General features: G+C 42.2%; 1 protein-coding gene and 1 pseudogene across 1 annotated transcript in view; one reads left to right on the forward strand and one right to left on the reverse strand.

Moving 5' to 3' along the window:
- The window catches only part of WWP2 (WW domain containing E3 ubiquitin protein ligase 2), a 143,788-nt gene that overhangs the window by 116,047 nt on the left and 6,752 nt on the right, over positions 1-20,989 (reverse strand). The window contains exons 2-4 of the mRNA XM_055412418.2: positions 11,436-11,520; positions 2,772-2,919; positions 2,296-2,417 (exon numbers count right to left, since the gene is read on the reverse strand). Coding sequence (XP_055268393.1) covers positions 2,296-2,417; positions 2,772-2,919; positions 11,436-11,505 — 340 coding nt within the window. The 5' untranslated portion in view covers positions 11,506-11,520. The remainder of the gene's footprint in view (positions 1-2,295; positions 2,418-2,771; positions 2,920-11,435; positions 11,521-20,989) is intronic.
- Positions 7,232-7,293, forward strand: LOC129547419 (U6 spliceosomal RNA; annotated as a pseudogene).

Below are 20,989 nucleotides of genomic sequence, written 5' to 3' on the forward strand. Positions count from 1 at the left end.
GGGCACAGGTTCAGTCCCTGGTTGGGGAGCTAAGATCCTGCAAGCCACACAGCCTGACCAAGATAAAATAAAATAAATTTTTAAAAAAGAGAAAAAAGGTGATTCTGATACATGCCACGTGAATGAGCCTTAAGGACACTGTGCTGAGTGAAAGAAGAAAGACTCAAAAGCACATGATTCCACTTATAGTCAATATCTAGATTCAAAGAGACAGAGAGTGGAATGGTGGAGGTTGAGGGAAGCGAGGAAGTTGCTGTTTAATGGGTACAGAGTTCGAGTCTGGCAAGATGAAAAAGCTCTAGAGATGGATGGAGGTGATAGCTACAGAATCATGTGAATGAAATTAATGACACCCATCTGTACATTTTTAAATGGTTAAGAAGGTGAGTTTTATGTTATGTGTTTTTTATCACAATTAAAATAAAAATATATTAACACATTCTAATTTTTCTTTTTTTTTTTTATGGCCATGCCATTCAGCATGAGGATCTTAGTTCCCTGGCCAGGGATTGAACCCATGCCTCCTACTTAAGACTTCCCTACAGTGGAAGCAGAGTCAAGCACTGAACCATCAAGGATGTCTCTATATTAATAAATTTTGATGAAAATAAAAGGCATCTTGCAAAATAATATGATCATGTATGATCTCAATTTTGTTTCACTGACATCTTAAATATTAAGATACTGTATACAGGAAAAAAAAACCTCACAATGGTATATATCAAAAAGTTATTAATAATTATCACTAGGTATTGTGCTTCCAGGAGAATTTATTTTCTTCATGTGTCTGTGCTTTTGTGTAAGTCCCAATTTTTCTACAATTACCTTTGCCATTGAAAGCAAAAGTACGCCAACTGGACACAAGAAAAAGGAGAGAAAAGCGCATGCATGTCGGTTGATGTTCCTAAAGGGAGAATGCCCAGAAGTATATTTCCAAATGACACAGTAAACATAATTATCCTTGAGAATCAAATTATAAAAGGTAGACTAGCATGTGGGAACGGAGAAGGCAATGGCAAGCCACTCCAGTACTCTTGCCTAGAAAATCCCATGGATGGAGGAGCCTGGTAGGCTGCAGTCCGTGGGGTCGCTAAGGGTCGGACACGACTGAGCGACTTCACTTTCACTTTTCACTTTCCACTTTCACACATTGGAGAAGGAAATGGCAACCCACTCCAGTGTTCTTGCCTAGAGAATCCCAGGGAAGGGGGAGCATGGTGGGCTTCCATCTATGGGGTCACACAGAGTCGGACACGACTGAAGTGACTTAGCAGTAGCAGCAGTAGCAGCATGTGGGAAAATAAAGACCAACTCAGAAGACAGAGCAGGCGGTAGTTCCCTGCAGAACTAGAACAGAGGCAGGCCCTGATTTCAGGTGATTCCCGGGTCCACAGTGGATGCACCACGTCACTGTGTCCCTAGCAGAAAGGAAGAGACTGGGGGAGCCTCGCACAGCACTCACGAGGCCCATCAGAAAGGGCAGGCTCAAAAAGGTGAGACCCTTGAATCTCAGCACTCCCCACCCCCACCTCTCTCTCAAGCTACAGCCAGGTTCAGAAAATATTTTCTAGACAGCAGACATCAAGAGAAGAAGGAGGCTTTCTTTCTGTGGCATTCCCTCACCACATCTGGTGCTGCTCTGAACAGAGGCTTTATGAGGGAGGGTCCAGATGCCACAACCACGAACTACTCCACTGACCACAAACAGCAATAAACAGACGTTAGGAGTTAGATCTCTGTGTAGCAGAGACACGGTGAATAATCATGATGGAGCTTCCATGACATTCCAATATCCAGGAAATGTTTATCAAGTGCCTGCACAGGGCACCGTTTATAACACCATCCCAGGCAGACACGCACGCACACGTGCACACACACACACACGTACGGAGCTCCTTTGTTCTGTTTGAGGGATCACACTGGGAAAATAATGATTTAGGCTGGAAGCATTCAACAGTCTGATTCTACACATCACACATTAGGAAAAGAGGGGCAGGGGCAGACAGAGAGTACACATATCCCTGAGGAAAGATCAAGAGGGAAACATCACTGCATCCCAACACGAAGGGCCCTGGACCAAAGGGTCTGAGTCCCTCAGTAGAGGCAGAGGGTAACCCTCAGCTTTCCTAGAACTCCAGGGATCCCATGCACAGGGAGCAGGGTCACTGCAGCCCCTGGTCCGGGAGGAAACGGCATCAACCAGGTTTATCCGCCACATGAGAGAGATCCCTGCCTTCATATCCCTTCCCCACACCCACAAATGAATCACGTCAGCCACCCCTGCATCATACATACTTTTGCCCCCATTGTTCTTCAGGACATTGGAGAGGTTGACGGAGGCGGTGCCTAGCAGTTCATTTCTCAAGGTGTGGCAGCTCCAGACCTTCAGGTCTAAATGACTCTGGGCTGTGACATTCCTGGAAAACAAATACTTGATTCATCACATCCAAGCAGACCAGTCATTCCTGTGACTTAGAAGAAGGCAGAGAAATTATACTGCTGCCATCCTGGAGACCAGGGAGGGAACCCCAAAGAGAAAGATAGTCACAGATACCCTTCCCCACCCCATCCCCACCCGAGCTGACCCTGTAACCATCTAGCAAACAATGAATGCTCTGTGAGCTCGACGATGTAAAAACACCTAAAGAGAAGATGCCTCAGGAACCTAAGGCAGAGGCTAGAGGCTGATACACGAAACCTGGATCTCCCACAACCCCCTTCTCAACCTCCCCCAGGGGAGCTGCATTCGGAGAGAAGGGGTTTTCTCTTACAAAATGATGATCTCGTTCCAGAGAAGCTCAGAGCTCCCAATTCGCTTTCCAGTCTTCTTGGTCTCGCTTGGGAGTCCATCCACAGCCACTTCCACAAACGAGTTAATTCGAGGTTGACGACTATGCACCTTGGGCTTTGCTGACACCACTGGCCGGGAAAGACAGAAAAAGTCAAGGATGAGTCAGAGGGCTCCCAGCTGCCCCCCTGTGGCACATGTTCTCCCTATTTTTTGTTGTTTCCTTTAAAAAAAGAAATTTTGCTTTTTCCTCATTCTAAAAAGACTTTTTTAAAACGTGAGGATATATATAAAAATATATATAGCACAAGAAAAGAAGATAAGAAAAAAAAATCACTCCTAACCTGAAAACACTGGGATGATTATCATTAAGTCATACAAGACTTTTCCGGATATCTGGTGAACACAGACTTTTTCTAGACTTTCATCTCTTACGTCCCTAATTCCTTAAAAACTCCTCTCCCCTCAAAATTCATTTCAAAAGCTACAACCTAAGCCCGTTTATAAAGATATGCCATAATTCAGTGAACTATTTTCTTCCATTGTTGAATAAATTGCCTCCAACTTTTGGCTCAGGAAAAACGACCACAAACGTATAAAGTATCTGCGTGCATTTCTGAGTATTCTGCCAAAGGATACGAACATTTTTTAAAGTTCTTAAAACTGCTCAATTCCTTTCTAAACCCATGTAGATACCCATCAGCTCTATAGGAACATATCCATTTCACCAAACACTGCATAGCACTGAGTACTATGGTTTTTTTTTTTTTTTTCAATCTTGGCAAATCATGTAGGTGAAGCAAAAAAAAAGAAATAGCATAAAGATAACAGCTAAGAGTTACTGAGCACTTATCACAGATACTATGCTGTGCACACATCATCTCACCGAATCCTTACAGTGAGGCAGGAAGTAACATCACCACTCCATTTCACCCACGAGGAAACAAGCCTGGGGAAGCTACGTCACTGCCCCAGGCTACACAGCCAGGAGCTTCGAGCCAGGATGTGCCTCGGGCTGCCTGACTCCACACCATGCCACACGTCATGACCGGACTTTGCTTATTTGTTCTCATTTGTTTCTTCAGTCACTAGCCGGATTGAATATTTTTCCCATGTACTCTTTAACCATCTGCATTTCCTCTTTTGTTCGTTTCCTTTGTGTGGCCGAATTTCTGATGCTCACATAGTACCAACCAACTAGCCAGGGACTCAGTACCACCTAAACAAGCATATGCCCAGGGCTGGATGCTAGTCAAGCTCCTTTTATACTATGTATCAGCCACAGTGGAAACTCCAGGTCACTATGACAAAACCCATCTACATGGCTTCTATCCTATGCCCCAAATCAGAAGATACAACTGACAGTCCTCACCAGTGATGACAAGACTGCCTGAGCCTGAGCTCCCACCAAAAGTTAGCGTACTTCTGTCTCCCAGATCCTTCTGAGGAGTGACAATCCTATGAGGGTCCACAACCTGGGACAGGGCAAGGCCACCTCTGATTCTCTTCTAGCAATCCTTGTCTTCTCCAGGCCCAAAAAAACAGGAGAGAGAAATCAAGGAACAACAGCATCAAAGCTGTGGTGAAGTTTCAGAAGCAACAATGGATGGTCCTAGGAAAAAAGGCTGTAGTAATGGGAAATGTGGCCCAGAGTGGGAAAACGAGACTGCTACACACAGAGATCGAGGTTAACTGAGGCCACCTAGTGGTATGAGAGTAGCTCTGCATGCAGGCCCTTAAATCTAAAAAGAAAATAGGAACTACTTGCAGAGTCCTGGGAGAAGGCAATGGCACCCCACTCCAGTACTCTTGCCTGGAAAATCCCATGGGCAGAGGAGCCTGGTAGGCTGTAGTCCATGGGGTCGTGAAGAGTCGGACACGACTGAGCGACTTCACTTTCACTTTTCACTTTCACGCATTGGAGAAGGAAATGGCAGCCCACTCCAGTGTTCTTGCCTGGAGAATCCCAGGGAAGGGGGAGCCTGGTGGGCTGCCGTCTATAGAGTCGCGCAGAGTCAGACACGAATGAAGCGACGCAGCAGCAGCAGTAGCAGCAGCAGCAGTCTTACCATTTTGAGCAAGACAGTTTCTTTGAAATCAACAAGTTCAAGCCTTTTATTTAACAGTTGGGCCAACTAAGATCCAGAGAGGTAAGACAATGTATCCAAAATCAGAGGGCTAGTCAGAGCAGTGCTCAGCCTTGAACCGTCTCCCAGCTCCCAGGCCAGTTCTGTGAACTCTGCCATCATGTTTCCTTTTGGCCCTTGTTTTTTGTTTGTTTAAATATTTATTTATTTGGCCGCACCAGGTCTTAGTTGCAGCATGTGGGATCTAGTTCCCTGATCAGAGATGGAACCCAGGCTCCCAGCACTGGGAACACAAAGTCTTGGCCACCGGACCAACAGAGAAGTTCTGGTCCTTGTTTTTTAGTATTTAATATATATATATATATATAGTGTGTGTGTATATACATATAGATATAATTTCAGACATTTAGAAAAGTTCTGAGACTAATACAAAGAATTCTTATAAACCCTTCACCCAGAATCACCAAACATTAACTTTTTACTGTATCTGCTTTATCATTCTCTTTTTCTCCCTTGATTTTCTCTCATACACATATTCATTTTTAACTAAAACTAAGGGTGAGTTGTAGACACTATGCCCCTTTAGTCCTAAATATTTCAGGCTGTCTTTTCTAATAACTAAGACATTTTCTAACAGAACCATAGTACAATTATCAACATTAGGAAATTCAACATTCTTTAATACTACTATCTAAAGTACAGACCTTATTCAAATTTTGCCAATTATTTTACTGATGTCCAATATAGCAAAAGAGAAAAGAAAATATTTTTTTTCCAGTCCTGGATGCAAGCTAAGATCACATAGTGTAGTTAATGTTTTTACCATGAAATTTCCAATTTACAGAAAAATTGAAGAAAAATAATAGCATATTCTTCACCAACTGTTATCATTTTGCTACATTCACTTTTTTCCCCCTCTCTGTGACTATCACCAAAGTTACCCAGAGATCCTCTACAATAACGAAAATATCTGCTCCATCACTGTTCAATACACTGCTGCAACATACACATGGCTACAAGGCACTTGAACTATGCTAGTGAGACTGAGGACTTGAGCTTTAAATTTTATTTAATTTTAATGTAAATAGTTCTTTGTGGCTACACTTTCTAACCTATTGGATAGCACAAGATACAGGTGTAGGACATCTATGTCTGTATGTGTACGTATATACATACATATCCACACATTTTGATTTTCTGGTAAACTATTTGAAAGTAAGTTGTAGACTTCATGACAGATCAGCCCAAATTACTTTCAGAAAGCAACTGCTAACAATAAGGACATTCTCCCACCCCACCTCTACCCCACTGTTATCATTCAAAAAAAAAATTTACAGTCACTCCCTCCTTCATTTGATATCCATTCCACATTCAAATCTCCCTAATTATTCTAAATATATTTTTAAAGCTGTTTTTCCCCCAACCCAGGATCCAATCAAGATGCATAAATTATTTTCGGTTGCTGTCTCCTTAATCTTTTAACACCTAGAATACACTCCCTTCTTCTTCCATGACAATGATTTTTAAAGACTTCCACCAGATGTCTCATAGAACACACTGAATCCTGCATTTTTCTAATTGTTCCCTCGTGGTTAGATGCACATTGAACATTTTTATCAAGAATACTAACCACGCAGGTTAGGGTGTAGACTTACTGTATACCCCAGGCAATCCCCTTACTGGGGATGCTAATTTTGATCCTGTGGTTAATGTGGGCCCAGTTTGCCAGGTCACTTCACTGTAAAGATATATTTCCTTTCAATAATTTATAATTAATTCTGAATGCTTAAAATGGTATTTTGAATGTTTCTTGTTCTTAAAAGATAAGTCAAAATAAAGGTGTCACATTCATCTAGAGTTTATTTATTCACTATCTGAGGAAACATAAAATGCCAGTTTCTTACACATGGAGTCAAATCTTCACATAGCATTTAAATTTTAAAGTCAACAAATAAGGTAAAAATCACATATTTCCAAAATGACATTCCTGAAGAGTTCTTAGGAAGGCAACAGAAGAGAGGGTGGCATATTATCCTTCAATAGATTCCAAACAGCCAGATTTTTGCTTCGCTGCGCCTTTTTTGGTGTTCCTTCAGCTAAACATCAGATAAAATAGTTGGCTTACATTTGAGGGCCTTGGTGTCTTTAAAAATTAGATCTTAAAACTCTAGGACTAGGGGAAGGGTAAACTGGGAGATTAGGATTGACACATATACATACTACTATATATAAAAGAGATAACTAATAAGGACCTAACTTATAGCACAGGGAATACTACTCAGTACACTGTAATGACCTATATAGGAAAAGAACCTTTAAAAAGAGTGGATACTGTTCACTTTAGCAGCCCATATACTAAGATTAGTGTGGCCCCTGCACAAGGTTGACACGCAAATTCATGAAGCATTCCATATTTTTTAAATCAAAGATGACACAAATAGATGGAGAAATACGCCATATTCGTGGATTGGAAGAATCAGTATAGTGAAAATGGGTATACTACCCAAAGCAGATACTACAGATTGAATACAATCCCTATCAAGCTACCAATGGTATTTTTCACAGAACCAGAATAAATAATTTCACAATTTTTATGGAAATATAAAAAACCTCAAATAGCCAAAACAATCTTGAGAAAGAAGAATGGAAATGGAGGAAGCAACCTGCCTGACTTCAGACTATACTACAAAGCTACAGTCATCAAGATAGTATGGTACTAGCACAAACACAGACATATAGATCAATGGAACAAAATAAAAAGCCCAGAGATAAATCCATGTACCTACGGACACCATATCTTTGACAAAAGAGGCAAAAAAATACAATGGCAAAAAGACAATCACTTTAACAAGTGATGCTGGGAAAACTGGTCAATCACCTGTAAAAGAAAGAAACTAGAACACTTTCTAACACCATACACAAAAATAAACTCAAAATAGATTAAAAATCTAAATGTAAGACCAGAAACTATAAAACTCTTAGAGGAAAACATAGGCAGAACACTCTCTAACATAAATGACAGCAAGATCCTCTATGACCCACCTTCCAGAGTAATGGAAATAACAACAAAAATAAACAAATGGGACCTAATTAAACTTCAAAGCTTTTGCACAACAAAGGAAACTATAAGCAAGGCAAAAAGGCAGCCTTCAGAATGGGAGAAAATAATAGCAAATGAAACAACTGACAAAGAATTAATCTACAAAATATACAAGCAGCTCATGCAACTCAATATCAGAAAAATAAATGACCCAATCAAAAAGTGGGCCAAAGAACTAAACAGACATTTTTCCAAGGAAGACATACAGATGGCTAAGAAACACATGAAAAGATGCTCAACATCACTCATTATCAGAGATATGCAAATCAAAATCACAATGAGGCACCATCTCATGCCGGTCAGAATGGGTGCCATCAAAGAGCCTACAAACAATAAATACTGGAGAGGGTATGGAGAAAAGGGAATCCTCTTACACTGTTGGTGGGAATGCAAACTAGTACAGCCACTATGGAGAACAGTGTGGAGATTCCTTAAAAAACTGGAAATAGAACTGCCATATGACCCAGCAATCCCACTGCTGGGCATACACACCGAGGAAACCAGAACTGAAAGAGATATGTGTACCCCAGTGTTCACTGCAGCACAGTTTACAATAACTAGGACATGGAAGCAACCTAGATGTCCATCGGCAAATGAATGGATAAGGAAGCTGTGGTACGTATGCTGCTGCTGCTAAGTCACTTCAGTCGTGTCCGACTCCGTGTGACCCCATAGACGGAAGCCTACCAGGCTCCCCCGTCCCTGGGATTCTCCAGGCAAAAACACTGGAGTGGGTTGCCATTTCCTTCTCCAACGTGTGAAAGTGAAAAGTGAAAGTGAAGTCGCTCAGTCGCGTCCAACCCCTAGCAACCCCACGGACTGCAGCCTACCAGGTTCCTCCATCCATGGGATTTTCTAGGCAAGCCAATGGAGTGGCTTGCCATGGACTTCTCCGATATACACAATGGAATATTAACTCAGCTAGAAAAAAAGAATGCATTTGAGTCAGTTCCAATGAGGTGGATGAAACTGGAGCCTATCATACAAAGTGAAGTAAGTCAGAAAGAGAAACACCAAACAGCATATTAACACATATATATGGAATTTAGAAAGACAGTAACAATGACCCTTTGGCTGGGAAGGATTGGGGGCGGGAGGAGAAGGGGACGACAGAGAATGAGATGGCTGGATGGCATCACCAACTCGATGGACATGAGTTTGAGTGAACTCCGGGAGTTGGTGATGGACAGGGAGGCCTGGCGTGCTGTGATTGATGGGGTCGCGGAGAGTCGGACACGACTGAGCGACTGAACTGAACTGAACAATGGACCCTATATGCAACACAGCAAAAGAGACACAGATGTAAAGACCAGATTTTTGAACTCTGGGAGAAGGCGAGGGTGGGATGATTTGAGAGAACAGCATTGAAACACGTATATTACCATATGTAAAATTGGTGACCAGTGCAAGTTCGATGCATGAAGCAGGGCACTCAAAGTCAGTGCTCTGGGACAACCCAGAGGGATGGGGTGGGGAGGGAGATGGGAGGGGGGTTCAGGATGGGGGACACATGAACACTCATGGCTGATTCATGTCGATGTATGACAAAAACCACCACAATATTGTAAAGTAATTAGTCTCCAATTAAAATAAAGAAATTAATCTAAAAGAAAAAAAAGAGTGGATATATGTTTATGTATAACTGATTCACTTTGCTGTACAACTGAAACCAACATAACATTGTAAATCAACTACACTCCAATAACATTTTTAAAAAATCTCTAGGACTGCACTACGGAGAGGCACAGAGAACTAAGGCAGATAGAGGGGACAGCAGGCCACACTTCCTGAATTACACCTGAGGCTCCATCCACAAAACACATGGGAGGAAGAACCACCCACACTGTTTAAGTGGCTGTTTTTATCCTTCTCTCTTTCCCCCACCATTTTCCTGGTCGGTATTACCAAGTTCCTATAGGTTAAGTGCATGTATGATGAGATGCACCTGTATTATCAAGTTAGTTCTCGCCACACTAGTAAGAAAACACACACTGGGGAAAGGCAATAGAGAAACCTTTAGAAGTCAGTGTGTTGTGTTCCTGAGTAACATGGCCCCAAAACAGGGACCTCAGGATATCGTAAGTTTCCATGGGCAGGCCTCTGTTTTGACCTAGTCCTGCTAATTACTAGATAAGGCAGTACAAGCTGTAATCTCAAACCCAAAACCCTGGCAGTTCACTCTAATCCTTCTCCCGAGTGCCACAACTAAGAGCCTGTGCAGCCAAATAAATGAAAAATTGTAAAAAAATAAAACAGGTAGAATGTTAAATACTACCAGGGGCTGAGAAGAAAAAGAGGAGAGACATGAAGAAATCAAGGTAGGGGGTTCTTCAGATGGGCGAGTCAGGGAAGGCCTACTTGAACAGGGTGACTCTGGGGTAAAGACCTGCAGAAAGTTAAAGATGAAGACCAGGTAGATAACTGGGCCAAAATGGTTATTTCACTCAGAGAGGACAGCAAGTGCAAAGGCCTAGGGGTGGGAGCGTGCCTGGCAGGGGGAATGAACAGCAAGGGAGGTCCACATGGACCTGTGCGTCTAGCCAGAGCAGAGTAAACATGGAACAGGAAATGAGGAGTGGCAAGAGTCGTATCGTGGGATCTTCAACTTGTACGCTGAAGGGAGACAGTCCTTGATATGTTTGAGCAGAGGAGTGACAGGAGCTGGCTTCCACTTTAAGGAGATCACAGGTTGTTGTGGGATCCACAGAATGAAGTGGGGCAAGGGGAAGAAGCAGGGAGCCGGGTTGGGAGGCTTCTGCCTTAATCTTAGGTGGAGATGATGCCAGCTGGTGAGACGGTGTGGGTGGTGAGAAGTGGTTGAACATGGCCCCTGTTTTGAGGGTAGACACAAGCAGATTTGCTGAATACAGGATTTTGAGGAAAAAAAGAAATCAGGAGGTCAGTTCCAGGCATGTCACATTTTGGATGTTTACTAAGCCTTCCGGTGGAGATGACAAATGGGCTACTGAGTATACAAACCTGGAGGTCAGAAACAAGGCCAGGCTGGAGGTACGAATGTGGCAGTAATCTTACTATTGGTGACATCTTAAAGTGATATGGTTGGATGAGCTCACCAAGGGGATGAGCATAGATAGAAAAGAGCCCTGGGGAGGAAAGGAACTGCCATTTTGCATAGTTCTTCCAGAAAGTTCCTTTTTATCTACCTCTGCAAGAATTCCAACTTTAGGGGACTTCCATGGTAATTCAGTGCTTAAGACTCCACACTTCCAACACAGGGGGTGCACATTCAATCCCTGGTCAGGGAACTAAGACCCTACATGCTACGTGGTACAGCCAAAAAAATGTTTTAATTCTAAAAAAAATAAGAATTCCAGCTATAATATGACAACCCTGTAAGAATGAATAGTTTTGGTCCTAAGCCAAGATGTGGTATAATTCCATCTCTTTCCCAAAGATGGGGCTGGACCTTAAATGATAAACTTCATACCGTGCCACTCACCTTTCAGGATAAGCTGAGACTTCTCAAAAGGCAGGGTCACCCCTGCCCGGCTAGAGCTGGCAGATGCCATGTCATCACCAGGACACTGAAAGACAAATACAGCAGCAGGTTTAGAGGACATCTGATAAGAGACTAAGGAACTGAGCTTAATTTTAATATCTGAGTTTAAAGAGACAGAAGCAAGAAAAGAGCAACATCCATGCAACTGCAGCCATCAGCAGCCATGATGCTTCCGGCCGAGTGATGTCTGTCTGTCTCTCTTGCAATGACTACTGAATCTGGGTATGACTTGGATGAGCTGAGAAGGACACAGCACTGCTACATCCGAGTCTTAAGGAGGGAGAGCAAACTAATATCTCTAAAAATAAAGTTCCAGTTCCAGTTCAGTCGCTCAGTCGTGTCCGACTCTTTGCGACCCCATGAATCACAACACGCCAGGCCTCCCTGTCCATCACCAACTCCCAGAGTTCACTCAAACTCATGTCCATCGAGTCGGTGATGCCATCCAGCCATCTCATTCTCTGTCATCCCTTTCTCCTCCCGCCCCCAATCCTTCCCAGCATCAGTCTTTTCCAGTGAGTCAGCTCGTCGCATGAGGTGGCCAAAGTATTGCAGTTTCAGCTTCAGCATCAGTCCTTCCAATGAACACCCAGGACTGATCTTTAGAATGGACTGGTTGGATCTCCTTGCAGACCAAGGGACTCTCAAGAGCCTTCTCCAGCACCACAGTTCAAAAGCATCAATTCTTCGGCGATCAGCCTTCTTCACAGTCCAACTCTCACATCCATACATGACCACGGGAAAAACCATAGCCTTGACTAGATGGACCTTTGTTGGCAAAGTGATCTCTCTGCTTTTTAGTATGCTATCTAGGTTGGTCATAACTTTCCTTCCAAGGAGTAAGCGTCTTTTAATTGCATGGCTGCAATCAGCATCCACAGTGAGTTTGGAGCCCCCCAAAATAAAGTCTGACACTGTTTCCACTGTTTCCCCATCTATTTCCCATGAAGTGATGGGACCAGATGCCATGATCTTTGTTTTCTAAATGTTGAGCTTCAAGCCAACCTTTTCACTCTCCTCTTTCACTTTCATCAAGAGGCTTTTGAGTTACAGTTCAACAATTTAAAATAAAAAGTAGGGTTAGAACTAAGATCCCACATGCTGCAGGGCAAGTAAGCCCACACACCACAACTACTGAGGCCGCGAGCTCTAGAGTCTGTGGTCCACAAGAAAAACCTGCCTGCCACAGCTAGAGAAAGCCCAGGACATAACTAGAGAAAGCCCATGTCACAACAAAGACCCAGGACAGCCAAAAATAAGTAAATGGACAGAAGCTTTTAATAAACATTTCTCTAAAGAAGATGTACCGGTAAGTGTGCTTATTGGACAAGGAAATGACAGGCCAGGAGTCAAGCTACATCTTCTGATTCCAAAGCCCCACAGTTACTTAGTCGACTACCCTGTGATTACCTGCACGTGCACATGAGCCAGGCCAACGAGCACATGAAATAATTCTTGATTGACAACGTCAGTCATAAGGCATACCCGTCGCTCCATCTCAGCTAGAAGCAGAAGTCTATCCTGCCTTCTGAATGGATCTCTTTACTCATATGTAATTGCATAACATCGTCATTTGGAAAATATTGGTTCACTGAAGTCTGTAGATAGTCCAACTGTTGACATGTTCATCATACTCTATCCAAAAAAAATCCCATTTGTGAATGTCACCGCTGACCTCATCAGACAAGTTTTTTAAGTACTGAGAAGCTTTCAAGCTCTTTGTGGTAAAGGGTTCCAAAATTTCTAATTTTCACTTAAAATTCATATTTTATCATTGGCAACAAGTACTGTCAGTTGTTTCCCTTGAAGTGACAGGCTCACTTCATTCATCTTCAGGAAAATGTCTGCCAAACACCCAAATCTATTAACATTAGTTTGTGTGTTGATTTTTTTTATAAAGCAAAAATGTTATTTCATGAGAAAAGCAACTATATAATTCAGCTCTCTATTCAAACAGTCATACAAGTGCTTTTTCTCAACACAGCCATTATACTGCGGTACACAGGAAAAGGTGTTTTAGGCATATTTTCCATTTTCATCACACAGAATATTAGTCATTTTACTGCTTCATCAAGCACATTTTCAAGTGAAACTGGCTTTTTCTTTCCTCTTTACTGAGTGGGTCGTGGTCAGGGACAGTAACCAAGGCTGGTTACACTGCCCTGATTTACACTATGGCACGAACATGTTCACTGACCTTTGCTTTCACACCATGAGTGCAGATGTGTCACAGTGAAAGAAGGCAAAGTTATCATGAGAACAGCTTTGACCCTGCAAAACCCTAAAAGTCGTGAGGGACCACCAGGGGCCTGAGGACCACACCCAAGAACAGCTACTGTAAAAACACTACAACCAGGGCTTCCCTGGTGGTCCACAATGAAGAACAGCCCCTGCTCACTCTTGTGTAGCCCATGTGCAGCAATGAAGACCCAGTACAGCCAAAAATAAACAAATAAATCTTATTTTAAAAACAAAAACAAAAAATACCCACTATGACCCAATTTCATTCCTTTTTCTGGCTGAGTAATATTATATTTGTAGAGACATGGATGGACCTAGAGGCTGTCATACAGAGTGAAGTAGAGCTAAAAGAGAAAAACAAATATTGTATATTAACACATATATATGGAATCTGGAAAAGTGGCACAGATGAACCTATTTGTAAGGCAGGAATAGAGATGTGGACATACAGAACAGATGTGCGGACATGGGGCAGGGGGAGGGGATGAGCTGGGAGACTGGAAATGATACACTGCTATGTGTAAAATAGATAGCTAGTGGGAACCTGCTATACAGTACAGGGAGTTCAGCTCAGTGCTTTGTGCGGACCTACATGGGTGAGATCAATTCAGTTCAGTCACTCAGTCGTGTCTGACTCTGCAACCCAATGTACTGCACCACGCCAGACTTCCCTGTCCATCACCAACTCCCAGAGCTTGCTCAAACTCGAGTCGGTGATGTGATCCAACCATCTCATCCTCTGTCGTCCCCTTCTCCTTCTGCCCTCAATCTTTCCCAGCATCAAGGTATTTTCTAATGAGTCAGTTCTTTGCATCAGATGGCCAAAGCATTGGGATGGATGGGGTCTAAGAGGGAGAGGATATATGTATACATAAAGCTGGTTCACTTTGTTGTACGGCAGAAACTAATACAACACTGTAAAACAATTATACCCCAATTTAAAAAAAGAACACTATGAAATTCCCATTCCATTCAACAGCATTTGTACCTTCTTTCATTCTATTTGTATCTGATCTCTTCTCTTAACTCCCTCTTCTGAAGAGCTGTTTAGCCTTAAAATGTGGTTATAAATGCACCATATTATTCTAAGAATGGAAGTCCTTTGTATGAGAATTAAATGCAGCTACAGCTAAGTCACATTGACTTTGACATTTTCCACAGATGAATTCTATGCTTCAAGATTTTAGCAAAAACAGAACAAAACCATTTGCCTTCTTTATGAGATATATCCAGTCCAAAAAAATTTTTAAGGGGCCAGTTATTTTTCTAGACTAGTCTGTAACAGGCGTTTTTACTTCTATCTTAAACGTAAAGCAGCAGTGGAAACTTCTGGAATGTTATGGGTAACATATAGGAATACAATACTGCAATTATTCTTATCAAGACTTCTGGAGACCAGACATCCATGGAACCAAATCCAATAGTGAATTCTCAATCCTTGTCTTAGATGACCTATGGGCAGCTTCAGACACAATGGATGGTTGACTCTTCCTTGAAATGCTTTCTCTTCTGGACTCTTCCAGGACACCACACCTGCTTGATTCTCTCCCAGCCTCTAAGGCTGCTTTTTCTCAGCCTCCTTCATTGGCTTCTTCTCCGCTCCTGAACCTTCAGCCACCCGTGTGCCCCAAAGCTTAGCCCTTGCACGTCTCCCCTCGGTTATCTCAGCACATCTCATGGTTTCAGCTACCATCTCTTTGTGGACAATCCCAAATGGGTGTGTCCAGTATGAACCTCGCCCTTGAACCTCAGGTCCTCTTGTCCATTGACAAAATTGAGCTTCTGACATTTGCCCTCAATCCTGTTCTGTGTATCAGTTAATGACAACCCTTCCATCCATACTCCTGGAAGCAATGAAAATTAGATGGTATCTGGCAACCTCTAATTGAGTTAAAGATGCATCCTGAATATTCACTGAAAGGACTGATGCTGAAGGTGAAGCTCCCCTGATGTGAAGAGCCAGTTTATTAGAAAAGACCCTGATGCTGGGAAAGATTGAAGGCAGGGGGAGAAGGGGACGACAGAGGATGAGATGGCTGGATGGCATCACTGACTCGATGGACACGAGTTTGAGCAAGCTCTGCTGCTGCTGCTACTAAGTCACTTCGGTCGTGTCCGACTCTGTGCGACCCCATAGACAGCAGCCCACCAGGCTCCCCCGTCCCTGGGATTCTCCAGGCAATGGTAAAGGACAAGGAAGCCAGGCGTGCTGCAGTCCATGGGGTCGCAGAGAGTCGGACACGACTGTGAGACTGAACAACAGCTACAGTAACTGTCCCTCCCAGGACTCCACCCCGAGGTATTTGCCGGGGGAAAATCTTCCAACCAGTGCAGAAGAAACCATGTTTAAAATGCTCAGCACGGCAATGTTCGTAACAGCCAACATTTGTAAATAACCCAAATGCCCAACAGTGAGAGGAATGAATAAATTGGGAAATAGTTATAAAATGCGGTGCCATATACTTCTTGAAATGTAGGAATTCAGCCTACACACACAAACACCAAACTAAAATACTAGAACTAAAAAGAAAAAAAAAAAGTATCAGCATACCAATAGGACAATGCCACTGGTATACATTTGAACCTACACAAAACAAGTGCGTCTACTGCTATGGACACACATAAAGGGAATAAAAGTACAGAAGCATGGATACGAAGGAACCACACCAAGCTGAGGACAGAAGTTACCTCTGGGGGAGCAGAGGAGGGAGCAGGGGAACTGGCACGAACAGAGAGAGACCAAGGGAACTCCAACTGTATCTGCCACATTTCATTCTTTAAAGGAAAAAGTATTGAAGCAAATATGGCAAAATGTTAATTCTCATTAAATCCAGATGGTGGCTTTTATGACTGTTATCTTATTCTGTGAACCACTTCATATGTTTGATCTTTTTTCATAATTTAACAGTAATTTTAAAAGAGAAGAAAAAGATGATATCTTGAGTAATGAAGGAAAGATTAATGATTGCAAATTAAGCCTCAGGGCTTTCAGTAACAGAGGTTCAAACACTAAAAGTTGGAAATCCATTATTTGTAGACTTAAAAAAAAAAAGAATAATTTAAAAATCTTTACATCTACTGGGACTTGTTTTCTCCTAAAGCAACTCAACTGAGCGTAGTTTTTAAACTAGCTTGTTCTCCCTGAGCTTTAGCGTTTTTAGCCTTTGGACGGAACTCGAGAGAATTCTGGAGGATGAAACTCAAAAGCCCTCACATGTTCTGTTAAATGGGAGAAAGACCAAACCTCTTGATCTATACTTCATGGCCTGAAAACAAAATCAATCAGATAAATTCCAAAGGCAGCTCAGAACAAAACCAACAGGAAAAGCAGTAGAAATAGATAAAACTACCATGCTTTCTTTCTCTAATGTCTTTCATAATTACAGTCACTGTTTACTAACAATAACTCATGTTATTTATGCAGGGCTTTGTCTGTCTCTCCAAATCCATTAGCAAGATACCACCCTGACACTACAAGGTAGGTCTTGAATTGAACCTTTCCAATCCATGTATAAATACAAATAACCATCACTATTGAAGGAAGTCCTACCCCAAAGTACCTAGAATTTCTGTCTCAGAGCCCCATGTTGGACATGGTTCCAATGGACATGAGGTCCAAACTCTTAACACCCACTTTAGGAAGTTTATGAAACCTGAGATCCAGATTTTACACTTTGCCTGTCTAAGCAACACAACTAAATGAGTCTTTACATGCTCAGGTAAGTTTTTCCCCTGCTAAAAGTCATTCCCAAGAAAACTGAGTTAGCATAAATGTGGGACAGGCAGGAGGAGGAGGGAGACCATGCTAAAACATCAACAAACGTTACAAGTGCACAAAGAATTTCATTATTCAAGGGAGTGCTTGATTCATTGGGAGAAAAAGAGGGAAGCTGGAACTAAGTGTGGTGGATCTACCCACATTTCCTTAAAAAATAAAAAACATTGTCTTCTGAACTTCACCTCTATATAAATCTCACCAAGCACTTTTTAAAATAAAATATAAAAATACAGAGTAGAAAATATAAAAGTATATCATACGTAAAGCAAAGTGTTATTTCATAAAAACTGTGTTTAGGGACTTCCCTGTGAGTCCAATGGCTTAGACTCCACATTCCCAATGCAGGTAGGTAGGCCTGGGTCCAAAAGCCTGGTCAGGGAACTAGATCCCACATGCTGCAACTAAAGATCCTGAGTGCTGCAACTAAGATCAGTTCAGCTCAGTTCAGTTCAGTCGCTCAGTCGTGTCTGACTCTGTGCGATCCCATTAATCGCAGCACGCCAGGCCTCCCTGTCCATCACCAACTCCCGGAGTTCACCCAAACTCATATGCATCGAGTCAGTGATGCCATCCAACCATCTCATTCTCTGTTGTCCCCTTCTCCTTCTGCCCCCAATCCCTCCCAGCATCAGGGTCTTTTCCAATGAGTCAACTCTTCGCTTGAGGTGGCCAAAGTATTGGACTTTCAGCTTTACCATCAGTCCTTCCAATGAACACCCACGACTGATCTCCTTTAGGATGGACTGGCTGGATCTCCTTGCAACTAAGATCAGACATAGCCAAATGAATGAATAATTAACTAATTAATTAAACACTTGTAAAGGTCACCGCCCAGGTACAGAGACCCATTAAGAGACTCAGATTTAAGGAATTCCCTGGTAGTCCAGTGGTTAGGACTCTGCGCTCTCACTGCTGAGGGCCCAGGTCAGGGAAATAAAATCCTACAAGTCAGGCAGCCCAACGCCAAAAAAAAAAATGAGATTCAACCATAAAATTGTAAAATGTTTTCCCTCCCCCATGTTCTGCCACTATATCAAGGGTCCAAAATATTAATAACAACAGTGGATTACAGTTGAAAGAGCTAAAAGGTATACACTCTATTTAAGAAAAAGTTCTTAAGGAGGACCAGAGACACAAGGGAAACAAAAACAAGGATACTAGCATAATATGAGCTTCAGGTACCTTCAATTACTTCAGTCATTAAATACAAGCCAACTCCAAGCCAGATTACACAAAACGCCCAACTAGATAAAAGCCTGTTCACTCACCCCAGATCTTATTATCTAATACATCATGCCTGGCTTTCAACTAGAAATTATAACCTATACTAAAAGGCAAGAAAAAATAGCGTGAAGAGACAAAGCAAGCATCAGAATTAAACTCAGATATGACATAGATTTTCAAATGATCAGACAGGGAATTTAGAATAACTATATTAATATCTTAAGAGCTCTAATGGAAAAAGCAGACAACATTTAAAAACAGAGGGGTAGTAAGTAGAGATATGGAAACTCTAAGAAAGAACAAAGAAAATGCGGAACACGGTAACAGAAATGAAGAAGGCCTTCACAGGCCCATGAGTAGCCTGGACGTGGCTGACGAAAGAATCAGGAAGCTTGGAAATAAATTAACAAACTAAACATTTTTAAAAGTTTTAAAAAGAAACATTCCAAACTAAAATGCAAAGAGAAAAAATAAGAATTTAAGAAAAAAGAAAAAACAGAAACTGCCAAGAACTGTGGGACAATTTTAAAGGGTATAAAACACACATAACTAAAATACCAGAAGAAGAGAGAACGGAGCAAAAGAAATATCTGAAGTAACATGGCCAATAATTTCCTAAAATTAACGACATACACCAAACCACAGATCCAGGAAGCTCACAAGAATCAAAAATACCAAAGTCAATTTTACTTTTTTTATATACAAAAATCAAAAAGTAAACTTAAAAAACAAGAAAGAAGAGAATGCAATGGGATATTTACAGTGTTAAAAGGAAAAACCCACCAACCTAGAATTTTCCATCCAATAAAGTTACCATTCAAAGTGAAGGAGAAAAAATGATATTCTCAAACAAAAACCTGCTCTGCAAAAACTGTTGAAAAGAAGTTCCTTAGAAAGAAGGAAAATTATATAGGTCAGAGACTTATATCTACACATAGGAAAGAGCGTGTATGTGTGTGTGTGTGTGTGTGTGTGCACGCACGCACACACGTGTGAATGCCCAGTCACGTCCAACTCTTTGCAATCCCATGGACTGTAGCCGGCCAGGCTCCTCTGTCCATGGGATGTTCCTGGCAAGAATACTGGAGTGGGTTGCCACTTCCTCCTCCAGGGGATCTTCCTGACCCAGAGATCAAACTAAGTCTCCTGTGTCTTCTGCACTGCAGACTGAATCTTTACCACTGAGCGTGTGTGGGGAGGCGACGTCAAATAGGAAACAAACAAGAGAATTAGAGAAGGGACAAGAGGTACTGGGGAAAACAAAGCAGTGAAGGAACACAGGGATTTGGTGGTGGGAGCTGGAAGTAAAATTTTAAAGGTTGCAGACAAACCAAGTCTCATTGAGAAGGGGGTTTTTCCCTTCCGAGCAAAGATCTGAAGAAGGGAACTGAGGGTATCTGTCTTAGAACACGCCAAGCAGACAGGGGCTTCCCTAGTGGTCCAGTGGTTAAGAAACCACCTTGTTATGCAGGGATCTCCCATGCCATGGAGCAACTAAGCCAGAGCATCGCAACTACTGAGCCCAAACACCACAACTAAAGAGTCTGCACAGTAACAAATGAACCTGCATGATGCAACTAAGACCCAAAGCGACCAAATAAATGACATTCCAGGCAGATAAGAGGGCAAGAACAAAAGCTCTTGAGATGGTACCGCCTTTACAGTGTAAGGAACAAAAGGGGGCCAGTGCTGCTGGAGGGCAGAGAAAGAGGAAGATGATAGTGGTAAGAGATGTGACCGGAGAATTCCCTGGCAATCCAGAGGTTAGGACTCTGCACTGTCACTGCTGGGGGCATGGATTCAATTCCTGGTGGGGGAACTAAGATCTCACATGCCTCAGGGCAACTATTAAGCTCATGCTCCACAGCAACAGAAGACCAAGTGCCACACCGAAGACCCAGTGCAATTAAAATAGGAAAAAAAAATTCTTGACTTGACCTGTACAGAATACAGAGGTGAAAATGCATGGTTGACTCTCTGTTTTTGTTGAAATATAGTTCAGGTACCATAAGTTCACCCTTTTAAAGCGTACAATTTGGCGAGCTTTAGTATATTCAGAGAACATTTCCATCACCCCAAAAGAAACCAACAGTTACTCTTCACTCATCTTTGCTCCCCTGTCCCTAACCTTTAACCTCTTCTGTCTCTTTGGATCTGCCTATTCTGGATATTTCAAATAAATGAAATCAAACAATGTAGTCTTTTGCATCTGGTTTCTTTCATTAGCATAATGTTTTCACGGTTCCCCACA

The sequence above is a fragment of the Moschus berezovskii genome, chromosome 22 (genome assembly GCF_049115385.1).
Source record: "Moschus berezovskii isolate FMDL1 chromosome 22, NW_MosBer_1.0, whole genome shotgun sequence".
NCBI lineage: Eukaryota > Metazoa > Chordata > Mammalia > Artiodactyla > Moschidae > Moschus > Moschus berezovskii.